This window comes from Taurulus bubalis (assembly GCF_910589615.1).
Source record: "Taurulus bubalis genome assembly, chromosome: 21".
In the NCBI taxonomy this organism is placed as follows: Eukaryota; Metazoa; Chordata; class Actinopteri; order Perciformes; family Cottidae; genus Taurulus; species Taurulus bubalis.
In genome coordinates, this window is record NC_136609.1 from 9214149 (window position 1) to 9227128 (window position 12980).

The following is a 12980-nucleotide window of genomic DNA, read 5'->3' on the forward strand; positions in this document are numbered from 1 at the left end:
AATTGCGCTCCGCTGCCGGCGGCGTCTCCCAAACACCGGTAGAGCTCGTGTCGATGTAGATTACCGTCAAAGTGGCGCCTCTGAAGAACCCCTGAAGTTTAGTCTGGCTCCGCATTCATGGCCGTTTATTAAGAAACAGCGGTCGAAGAGCCTCTGGTGACTCGTTTCATGAATCCGACGCTAAATAACATTAATAATTGATACCTGAAAAAACTAACTAAATGTATTCACCACAGATAATAAGTATAGTGAGCAACTCTGAGCCTGTACATAAATAGATAAGTCATATTTGGCTGAAAAGGTTTACTACTAGTGGAAGGTAACGAAGTATAATTACTCAGGTACTCTCTCCTACACTTGGAGGTACTGGATCTTTATTTCCACAACCCAGATATTGAACCGCTGCCTGAACTTAATTCAGTTTTGATAAGCCGGCAATATAATGTACCTGTAATAACACTTGGAAGAGTCCCTTTATGCGGTTAATATTTCGCCGACTGTAATTTTTTCTGGAGGGAAGTTTTCCCTGCAGAGCTTTCTCAATACTTCCCCCAGCACAGGAGTTTAAGAACTCTGCTTAAATTGCTCTTGAATTCATAAAATTGTCAGCATCTGATCTGTGGGCCGGTGCCGAGTTCAGTCCCTGCAGTCCGGCTTTATAGTGAGAGTGAGTTCCTGTAAACCTTGCACTGCAGGCCTCAACAGATAATCAGTAGAAAAACAAGTTGCTTCTTTATGTACCCGAGTATTTAAAGTGCGTTTTCCACACAATGTGGAAGGCATAAAGGGGCGGAGTTATTATTACAGTCCATGTCCTGATCCAGCTCCATACAAACTGTACCTGCGCATGCTGCTGTGTAATGATGTCAGCTGTACCATCAGAACGCTCTTGACGCATGGATATTAATGCATGTTTTTGCCACAGTATATATTCCTAACGGAGCGCCTCACCATGCCCCGTGCTTATCTTCAATTAACTCATCACACCAAGATGAGTGAGATAATATCATTATGCTCTTAGCCTCCATTTGAATACTTGCATCTGCCTGTCTTCCCGCACACACCGCCATTACTAATTATGTTCCTCTTCAGTGGCATTGTGCCAAGGTTATAAACTGAATCCCTTGCTGTGATTATGTGCTCCATGCGAGGGGGACCGTTGTAATATGGGAAAAATGGGCATAAAAATGCAAGGATTGAGAGGAATCTGCTTATTGTGTTTGTGTACACACATTTAGCTCCCATTGGGAATGTATTAGCATCTCAGCTGTCGATATAATAAGGCGTAATCCACGGCTATAGATAAACACAGTTTGGCCATGTGGGGTTTCAACATGTGTCTGATGCGTAACGTGCTATTCCACAGTGGGCTGGATTATTATTTTTTAACATTTTAAACATGTCACCATTCGAATAGAGCACAAAAGTGCAACTCGGCTAAACCGGCCACCGAATAAGAAAAAGGGCTTTTCCTCGGCTTTTTTATGCTACATGTCCCATATTAAACTGGAATAAACTGGTCAGCGCGATTACCGTGTTACAATCGCCAGTGGAACACCAGCGGAGAAACACAGTTTATGCCAGAGCCCCACAATGTCCCCACATTCACTAAAGTGTCTATTTTTTGCGGTTTGTTTTTTAATTAATGCTTTTCTGCAAATCTTTTTGATCATACTTTGAATGTAAATATCTATGTTTAGGTTTCACCAATGATCATTTCCAGGATGACACAAGACTACTTAGAGGTACTTTTTCCCCAGATTTTTAACACATAACGATGCAGATTTCCTCATCAAATCAGTTCATCAAATCATTCTGATAACTCTGTATAATAAATCATACTTTAAGGCTGTGTACGTTGTTACTAATGGCTTTATAAGTGGTTAATATTGCAATGATCTGGCCATTATTACTGGATTAAAACATTGTTTATTAATTAAGAATAAAGCAATTAGTAACAACTTGTAATGCCTTCATAATATAATGAATTATTAAATGTTTTTATCTTGCATTTACTTAAATTACAGATTAGTCACACTGTTTTTTGTGTTTGCTTTTTTTTTGTTGTGTTTGGGGATTTAAACTATTCGGACATATATTAAAAATGTTTCATTCTTATATCGCTGCACATGGTCCCACTATCGCGTGACATTCAGGGCGAAGCGCGACCTTCAAACACAGCATTCAGACTCTGATGATCTTTTTAGTCTCCCGTGTGGCGGCGGAGGAGAGTCGCCCGCCAAATGTCACAACTCTCCTCTTCCTCTGAGGGTGTAGCTGCTGCTTCGCTGGAACAGAAAGTGTAGTTACAGGTTGTGGAATGAACTCTAAACGCACATCAACTTCCTCTGTTTTCAAAAAGATGAGATAAACCGCAGAGAGCAGGGCGACACTGATGCTCTGCCTCGTGTAATTTAGCCTTGATTTTTATTTGTATGCAGCCAGGAATCAATTCTTACACGTGCACCACTTTGATTGTAAGGCCTGTGAGGTCTCTGGAAGGAGGAGTTTAATCTATAAAGCTGTAAAGTATTACCGCGCCCCAGGAGGGCATAGTTACTTTACAGTTTAATCAATTCAAAACATAAAATGAAACTACGGCTCATTAGTTAATTATATAGAATCCGTTTATCCATTCCCGTTTGTTGCATTCATGGTAAGATAAAAGAAAAACTTGTTTTCGCTTGATAACCCGATACGGAAAAAAGCTTGCACCCCACCGCGGGGCGCCTCGGTGACGACTTACCGCACAAGGACCAATTACCAAAACGGCACGGCGATTGACTTGTCATGTCGAAGCACGGGGCGGACTACAAAACCCACGTTTACTCTAATCAGGTCCCTCTCGCGGTGAAGCCTCGGGCTGAGCAACACATGAAAGAAGGAGTTCATTCTCAGAGGACAGGAGATACAAAGACCGGCATCTCACACACACACACACACACACACACACACTCGGCATCTCTCGACTACGAGAAAGATGGAGGAAGAAAAACAAACACAAATTTTCTCCACACACACAGGAGGGTCGTAAGCTTTGATTGGGAAGTGAAGCCCAGTTAATCCGTCTACCTGCTGTTGAGGAGCCACTCTGTCCTTGTCTCAGAGCAGGCATTAGCTACACACACACACTCACACACACACACACACACACACACACACACACACACACACACCTAGGGAAACACTTAATCAGGTTCATTTTTGACGCAGGCAGCCGAGCTACTCGTTAGCCAGCGTGGACGCGATACTTTATTTACTGTAAAAAGTCCAATTAATTTGATCTACATAGAGGTATGTTGCTTGGCTTTGAGTGTTTTATGTTTATCGTCTTCTTCCAGTAAAACCAAAGTGATCCCCTTCCTCTTGTCTTGTCTATAATATTGTACAAACACATCTTATTATGAAGCGCTGCAGAGGCTTTAGATTTAGCGAGTTAGCATACATAGCAGTGTATTTTATCTCCATCGAGAGCATCAATAATCCTCATGAATAAATGAGTGTTGCTGTAGATTTTAGGATTCATCCGATGTTTATTTTAAACAACTTTAATTCTTCTTTAAAGAACCGCTGTGTGTGTTTTTCCCGTCTCAAGTTAATTGGATTGGGTTGTTTGAAAACTTTGATAAGCGGCCACCAGGATTCTCCGAGTAGCCGCCGCGCCGCGTGTCATGCTTCCATCGCTCGTGCGCTCTGTGTGCGTCGGTGTTCACGGTGTGTGTGTCTCTGTGTGTGCACGCAGCCTACATCGAGGACGTGGCGCGCTGCGTGGACCAGAGCAAGCGCCTCATCATCGTCATGACGCCCAGCTACGTGGTGCGGAGGGGGTGGAGCATCTTTGAGCTGGAGACGCGGCTGCGCAACATGCTGGTGACCGGCGAGATCAAGGTCATCCTGATCGAGTGCGCCGAGCTGCGCGGCATCATGAACTACCAGGAGGTGGAGGCCCTCAAGCACACCATCAAGACGCTGACGGTCATCAAGTGGCGCGGGCCGTCCAGCAACGAGCTCAACTCCAAGTTCTGGAAGCAGCTGCTCTACGAGATGCCCTTCAAGCGCATGGAGCCCCTGAGCATCTCCCACGAGCAGGTGCTGGACGTCAGCGAGCAGGGCCCCTTCGGCGAGCTCCAGACGGTCTCGGCCATCTCCATGGCGGCGGCCACCTCCACCGCCATGGCGACGACGCACCCGGACTTGCGCTCCACCTTCCACAACTCCTGCCACACCCAGATGAGGCAGAAACACTATTACCGTAGCTACGACTACGACCTGCCGCCCGGCGGCACCCTCCCGCCGCTGCCGCCGCTGGGCGCGCTCGGCAGCCAGCACACCTACTGCAACATCCCCATGACGCTCCTCAACGGGCAGCGGCCGCCCACCAAGTCGCCGCGGCAACAGAGCATGGAGGAGGCCCACGGCAACAACGCCATGCTGCCGCTGCTGCCCAGAGAGACCAGCATATCCAGCGTCATCTGGTGACGGAGGCGGCGTCGTCATCTGGGACGCAAGCGGGCGGATCTATCGCGATGTCTATCGCCACACCACTGGCACTCGGACCCTGAACGCACCGGAGCCGGATGGAGCTGGAAGACGCTGAGCTCACGCGCCGCTGTTGAGATTTGAGAAACATCAGGAGGGGGTGGGGGGGGACTCGGACTCATCGGGGGGCGGATTTTTGTTTTAGTTTTGGTCCGATAAGACCTTGCTTTTATTGAATATGAACAAGAAAAAAAAGAGATTTTTGTATGCCTGTATAAACACTCACGTAACACAAGCCAACACCTACGATCATTTACCCAGAAAGTTCAAGGAATACAGGGTCCTGTACATACGTTTTCTAATTCTTTGTAGCATCAGTGTTTGGGATTTGTTTCTTCTTATGTTTTTTCATCAGTTTTTTTGGGGGTTTGTACAAAAGTGAAGCAATGGCCTGTGAGATGTTTGGATAAACCGTTGTTATCTTTATCTTAATTTGTTGGCTGGTGTAGTTTATAAAGCTTTGGGATTATTTCGGGTGGGGGGGGGTGTAAAGGTTTAAGCCTTCGGAGAGACGAGAACAATTTGGGTTTGTGTTTTCCGGGAGTTTCGGCTCCACCGGCTGCTGTAAAGGGTTGAGAATCTGGACTCGGCCAGAATATGCAAAATACGGAGTCCAGAGAGCAGGGACGAGGCGGCGTTCACAAATGGATCATATTCGAACGCTTACGGGGAAGTCATATCTGTGGAGGAGGAGATGAAGAATATGGTGCTAGGCTTCACATCGCTCTGTTTCTCTCACGGTAACATTTACTTTAAAACGAAAAAAAGAAAAAAAAACAGCCTTGCTATTTACCTTAACAGATGATTATATCACCGAAAAATTAATTATGTGTATTATTTTATGAAAAAAAAGTCTATTTTTGTAACTGAGGGATATTTGCTTAGAGATATTATAACTATAAAGTTTCAGATAGAAGGAATTGGGGAGACGTAATAATAAAAAAAATAACAATGTTTTGTTATGTGGAACTGCACAGCTCACGAAAAATGGATCGATAGGTCATTCACTAAATGTCTTACCCTTATATTACCAGAGGGGGAAAAAGCAGTTGGTTGCTTGTTGTCATTATTAAAAAGAGGAGTTTTCACATTTCAAACAAACCGTGGATCGCAGCTCAGCAGGCTTTTTATTTCTTTGTATGTCACAGGCGGCGTTCACAGTTGATTTAACTATCGATGATGTCGATGCAGACGGAGGAGAGGAAAGCCATGACATCCGGTGTCACCTGAAGCATTTACTCCTCCTGCTTTCCTCTGAAGGACCAAACAAGGCTGTCCAGGGCTAAACAAGTGTCTCCGTTATTCATTTCCTCTTAAATGACAGCTCTGTTATTTGTCTGCCATTCCCCTTGTCGAGGGAAGCGACACACACACACACACACACACACACACACACACACACACACACACATCTATATCAGTTGGATAAATAAAGTTGAGCTTCTTCCACGTCTTGGTCCTGAAAACATCTAAAAACCCTTGATAACAGTATTAATGTTATTAAAAAGTAACATTTTAGAGGACGTAATCAATTATATTTCCATCCTACTGACCAATAATCATCACAGGGTGGATCGTCCTAAATAAAAGAAACAATAGCCTTTGTGGAGGAAACCCCTTTCCAATTAAGACGTAATTAATGCAGAAGAAAGACAAGAATGTATTATTAAAAAATTGCATATTAAATCCTGGAGTATATGTAACGATATATAAATGCTACTTAGAGCAAGTTAGACCAAAGCTACAGTGAAGTCACAATCTCTTTCACAAAATGGTCCTTCGCGGCCGGTACGATGTCATCAGATCATATAAACAAAGAGCTATATCTATATTCACACGCCCTCCTTCTGCAGCTGTGCCATCTTATTAGGATTATTAGTTTTTCTGGAAACTAACCTCATACTAAAATACCTGTGAGCATCTGGTCACGTCGAGGCGTTTCCTTTAGTGCCATGAAATATGCAAAGTTGTGAACAATAAATGAAAAAAAATAGTGTTTTGTCCCCCAACCCCTGATTTTTCTTCATGCAATCTTCACTTTTAGGACAGGCCTGTGTTGACGCTGACAAATTTGAACAGTCCTTCATTTGAGATCTTTCAATCAATTAATAGTTTGTGAGAGCAGGCCTGTTTTTAACCCCTTCCCTCCTTATGAAAAGTAACACACGGATTTCAAGATTCCTGAACAGAGGAGTCGGGCTGTGTGCTCTGTGACGTGGAATTGTGTAAATATAACCAAGACAATAACGGGATTAAGATGAAGACAATCGAGCCATATTCACGAACCCGCCGGCCGTTATTCACGAGGCCCCTCAGAGTAGAAACGCTGGCCCCTGACTGGAGGTCGCCGCGTAGAATCGATGACATTGTGACAGGATTTTGGCGCCGGCGCTCCGGCTCTTGGGAAGCTGCGTGAACACAAACATTTTCTAAGTGGGCCGATACAAGACACATTTTTGTTTCATGAGGAATTTGGAACATGTGCGGCGACGTGGCTTTTGATGGTAAAGAAAACGATGATGATGATGGATGATGATGAATAACAATGACAATATATAGCACAGAATTATTCCAGGCACTTTCACGACTCTTGAGACGACGTCTCTCCTGTTTCTGATTTATTTTCTATTATGTATCAGCAATGTTCATTAAAAGAGATACTGTTATTATTAATAAAAACACATTTACGGTAATGTGATTTCTCTGTGTGTGTGTGTGTGTGTGTGTGTGTGTGTGTGTGTGTGTGTGTGTGTGTGTGTGTGTGTGTGTGTGTGTGTGTGGAGAGAGTGAGAGAGCTGTATTTGTTTGCAGAAAAACGCTCGCTTTGTTTATGGAGCAGCGGCATAGATTGCTGACTAGGCCCCGGATCCCTTTTCCTGGCGGGGAGCCGACGCGGCCCCCGCCCGCCATAACTCTGTCGGATCCCGTAAAACCTTGAAACAACAATCAATACGTCTCCTTATTCCACTCAGAGACTGAATCAGCCCGGGCCTCATCTTAGAATAAGACTAAATCAGGAGAGTCAATGCAGTGAGGAACACTTGAGCCATGTCCTGATGGTTGTGTGACCTTAGTGCACTTTTGGCTGCAATCACACAACAGCATGGCACACTGTGAATACCGTAAAAGTCGGGTTATACGCCGCTACTACCTTCATTGTCCCCATTTGCACCCCGCTGTAGCCAGCTGGCGCTCATGCTAGTTCCGTGCTAACTTCCGCTAGCTCTCCGCTAGCTCCCCCCGACAACCACCAAAGGTAGGGACCAGCCCCGGCTCTACACCCGACTTGGGCAGAGGGGACTCGGACAGTAGCAGCAGCAGCGGCCAGTAGCAGCAGCAGCGGGGAGCTAGCAGCTGGAGCGGGGAGGAGCGGGGAGGAGCGGGGAGCTAGCAGCAGGAGTGGGGAGCTAGCAGCAGGAGTGGGGAGCTAGCAGCAGGAGCGGGGAGCTAGCAGCAGTAGTGGGGAGCTAGTAGCAGGAGCGGGGAGCTAGCAGCTGAAGCGGGGAGGAGCGGGGAGGAGCGGGGAGCTAGCAGCAGGAGCGGGGAGCTAGCAGCAGGAGTGGGGAGCTAGCAGCAGCAGTGGGGAGCTAGCAGCAGCAGCGGGGAGCTAGTAGCAGCGCTAGCTAACGCTGCTCCTAGCTTGCTACAGCGGGACACTGACCGGAGGTAGTAGCGGCGTATAACCCGACTTTTACGGTATATATTTTACAATTAAAACGTTGGACTCGCTGGAGAACGGGATCATTTCTCTTCCAGTGGGATTCAAACCAGATAAACGAGGAGACAACACGTGAAAAAAGTCAAGCGGCGAGGACGAAGACGCTGTAGCCGCATGACTTTTTGGCGGGATGCATTGAGGCGGACGCTTGAACGTCCATCTTTTTTTTCTTCTTCCTCTCACGGACCAGCTGGTGGAACCTTTTCCAGCATGCGGCAGCAGTAGGAAAAAGAAAAGCTAAATCGGTTCCCACAGGTAAAGACTGTTTCCCTATGTGGAGTCGAGCAGCTCGCATCCCGCTGTGTCACACACTCATACGCCACGTACCGATCTAGACGAGGCGCGATGTTCCCCAAAGTCATCTCGGGGGTTGTTCTTTTTTTTTCTTCTACCTTTTACCTCCACGGCTATAACATGCAGCTACGTTCTAATCATCTGTGCCCGCGTGAACATGGAGAACCGGCAGATGTTTCCATCTGAGCCGACACGTTGCCATATGGAGAGTTGATTTAGCCCCGCCCACCCCCACCCAGATGAAATCATCTTCCCTTTATTACAGTGTCACAGCATAATAAGCCAGAACAAAAGTGTGTGACGTGTAGGGTTGAGAGGGGAGGAGTTAAGACAGCCACTGCAGTGAGAGCAGATCAGAATACGAGCTCATGCACAGATGTTTTGTTTCTTCCTCTGCCTACACACACACACACACACACACACACTCTTACTGGTGAAGAGTATTACTCACTCTGGCAGGTATACCTCGCCCCTCCATGTCTCACAGGGCCTTGTTACTTGGAGCTCTCTGCTCGGTGCCCTGTGTCACATGTCTTCCACTTGAAGAACCAGGCCAATTGTCTGTGCATGGATAGGTGGCGGCGGAGGCAGTGTGTGTGTGTGTGTGTGTGTGTGTGTGTGTGTGTGTGTGTGTGTGTATCTGTGTGTGTGTGAGCTGAGAGCATTTGGAGAGAGTGGATGCAGGCAGCTGTTAACCCAGTTTTGGAGTAATTCTGAACTCTCCATGGTTCAGCACGGCATAATTGGCTGTGCATGCGGTGTGAGTGGAAGATGCAAGTCATGGATCACTGATCACTTACCAAGGCCTTCAATTTACTGCTACTTCCTGCAAGAGCGCCTCCATCTTTAATTAATTATTATTTTACAATCATATCGATGTGTGTGTGTGTGTATGTGTGTATGTGTGTGTGTGTGTGAAGCTTGGGTATTGATTTGACCGCGGACACAGCTGGCTTGTCAAAAGATATTTCACCGCTGTTTCAAAGTCTCAGTTGGATAAATCAAAAATAACGGCAAGCGAGATCATATTGCTTTATTATAATCAGAATAAAGAGTCACATTGAATTTGAGGCCGTTCCTGTCCTCCAATTAAAAGATGCAGAGAGGGAGGGGGGGAGAGGGGGGGTGCATCAGGAAATTCAAAGTGAAACGCTGTCCTCTGCTGGACGCACTGCGCTCTGCAGCTGACTCAATCCCTGGCAAGGCATGCTGGGAGGCGAGGGCCCAATTTGAGCCATTATGGCAAGAGTGTGGTGATGGGGAGATCGTTCTGTCATGATAGAAACCACACACACACACACACACACACACACACACACACACACACACACACACACACACACACATGTATTCTGTAAATTGCCCCCCAGTTGAAATCTTTTCGCCATCTGAAATCAATTGTGATGAATTGAGTGGCTGTGCAACTTCCATTAGATGAGCTGCTGCTGCTCAGCGCTCTCATTCGGCTCCCAGCGGAGTTATGTGTTTAATCCTTACTGTTCTCTGAATATATGATGGAGGATATAGTGACCAGGATTCAGAATAAGTCCTGTGGCCAGCTTCTAGTATTTCCATATTTAGCAACTCTTAGCAAGAAGTTACATGGGAAGGAATGAGGAGTTACCTGCTGGTATATATAGTAGATAGTTATAAGAGAAAGACTGGGAAATGCTATTTTAGTTCATTATTATTGATTATCCCGTAGTTAGAAAATGTAATTATGAATAATTCAGACAACTTTCTTTCTTCTTCTTTATTTCTGTCATCACTCTGCTCATTTGCTGTTTAATAGCTGATGACCTCCAGGTGTGTGAGACACGTGTCGACTCAGCAGGAAATGAACATTTTCATCACCTTGTGGATGTGTCTTTTGGAAGATGACACGGGGAACGTGTTTTTACTGGGAGGACAAGATGACGACGATGATGATGATGATGAAGGTGGTAGGTGTTGATTTGATTGTTTATTTTTTGTGGTCGTTTCTTGGATTCTTCTCAAAACCGTGAAAAAGAAAACATCTAAGTATCTCTCTAAAGAATAGATGCACTTTATTATTGTTGATAATAAAGTAAAGGCATATATATATATATATATAGTAAACATTTCTATATCATTCTAAATACATTGTTTATGTATGTTTCCCTTGAACAACACACAGTACATGATAATATTAAACTCCATTAAACTCCACAGTGAAAAAAGAATAGGAAAAAATCAATGATTCATCATAATATGAATAATTTATCTCCAGCATAGTTATCTATTCTATTCAATAGGGATGACCCTATATTTTATTTATGCTTTACATAGAATATTGTTGTTTTTTCATAAAATCAGTGCAATTCAAAATAACATTTAGCCTTCTGTTGATCATTTCGTTGATTAGCATTTACTTACAAGATGTATTGAATAAAGTATATTCTAATATATGCATACTAGCTCAGCTGGTTGGTTCCAGCTGACGGCGTAGAGGTAAACCAGTGTTTCTCATGATGTGTCGTATAAACAAGATCCCTTCTGTGTCACATGTTAACCACATCAATGCATTGAACCACCGTTAGTTTAGACATTTGTGCAATGACTAAGCAAAATGTTGTTTTGTTTTGTGTGTTTTTCGTTGTTGGGCTTCCACAGGTCGAGCTGAGGACCGAGGACGCTTCCCCGAGCGACACCAGTCAGTCAAAGTCAGAGTTATCGACTTGTTTGAATGTCTTGTTTTGTCAGTACACAACCTGAAGATAATCACTTTAATATGAATATAAAACTGAGACAATCAAATCTCCAGATATGTGATGAAAACGACCGAAGCAGCAATACTTTTTCTATTGAGCAGCTTTGCGCAAGTGGGGCTTTAGTAATTATTATTGTTAATAGTCTGATTACTCTTTATTTGTGTGCATACATGTAGCTGGAAACATTTCACTTTTTTACTCTATGACTCCACAAAGTGCTCATGCTTATTTTGCACTAAAATTCTGAATAAAATGGGAAATCACTTTTCATTTGTCAAATATTTACTACACACATGTCTATGTTGTTATTTAATATAGACTTTATGGTGAAGGACGTTGTGTGCATTACACTTTGTGACCCATGTATTATTGTTTTGTTTGACCGGCAGCGCGTAAAACTCAAAGATTGCTAAGTGTACTGTCACTTTAAGAAAAGCAGAGAAGTTGCAACCAGAGAATGTTGAATTTCCAAATAGTTACAGTTCAATGTTCTGCACTTGAACCGCCCATCACAGGTCACAGTGCTGCGCATTATTAGAGGTTAGCATTCATTTGTGACCGTGTAAGACGTGCACACACACACACACACACACACACACACACACAGTGGGTAGGGGTGTCTGCACCAAAAGGAGGACTGCAGTAATCTGAGACGAGCTTAGCGGGTGTTAGACTCAGTGTCTGAGAAGAAGAAGAAAAAACCTGTTAATGCAAATGCTTGGAAGGTTTCGGTGCTAATACTCCAAGCTTAAATGTCTATCGCAGCCTTGAAAGGCTGCCTCCGGAGGAGAGAAAAGCCCTGAGAGAACCGGCTCAGGAGCTGTGCTCATTGTCACCGGCAGCAGAAATATGTAGAGTTGGTAACTTTTTGACTTTGATACCTGTCTTCTAACAAAGGAGATGTTGTTGCCTTTAGGGGAGATTGAAAGGGATTGAAAGGGAGGAAGTCTCAGAAATGTCAGGTGGTCACCGGGATTCTGGATGCTGCATGCAATGTCATTTATTATGCACATATAATATACAGTTTATTAATGAAGCCACTACAGCTGTTATGTGCTGAAATGACGTGTTCCTTCACAGAACATCAACAGACAACAATTCAAATGTTGGATTGTTTTAAAGTCGTTCATCAGGGCCCAGTTTGACCCCTTTGTAAAATTAATCTTAATGCCATTTTAAAAGACACTTATTTGAGCACTGGGTAAAGTGTTATGGGCGGCTTGATTGATAAAGACAATTGTAAGTTGCAGCCGTTTTAAAACAAACTATAAGGACATGTTTCAGTCCATCACAACAGTTATCATGTTATATATGAGCGCTTTAAACGACACAGAAAAACACCTTCAGGTGAGGACAAAGCTGGGAAATCAGTGTTGCACCATGGGAGGTGATTCCGCACCAAATGTTAATGCACATTATGAACACGCACAGTATGGTATGAGTTCATGTGCTTTAACTCCTGCTGGTATTTCCCAGGTTCCAATGAAACGCGGCCCGAAGCACCCGGGGGTGTTGCAATGAAGCCCGACTAAGCAGCCGTTTTAATTGACACCTGTACTCTTGTTTTTGTAGGTGTCGGATTGGTGACAAATGTGTTGTTATTTAGTTATTTTTTTAGCTAATGCCTTTTGATGCCTGTGTGCAAAGTGTCAGTGAGGGATAGGAACCATTTGTTTCCTTTCCTTGTCTCAGTCATG

General features: G+C 44.4%; 1 protein-coding gene across 1 annotated transcript in view; it reads left to right on the top strand.

Moving 5' to 3' along the window:
- Positions 1 to 4479, top strand: part of LOC306753167 (interleukin-1 receptor accessory protein-like 1) — a gene marked incomplete at both ends in the record, with an annotated part of 162849 nt that extends 158370 nt beyond the window's left edge. Inside the window, 2 exons of the mRNA XM_079237023.1 lie at positions 1701 to 1745; positions 3743 to 4479. Coding sequence (XP_079093149.1) covers positions 1701 to 1745; positions 3743 to 4479 — 782 coding nt within the window. The remainder of the gene's footprint in view (positions 1 to 1700; positions 1746 to 3742) is intronic.
- Between the last annotated feature and the right edge of the window lie 8501 nt (positions 4480 to 12980).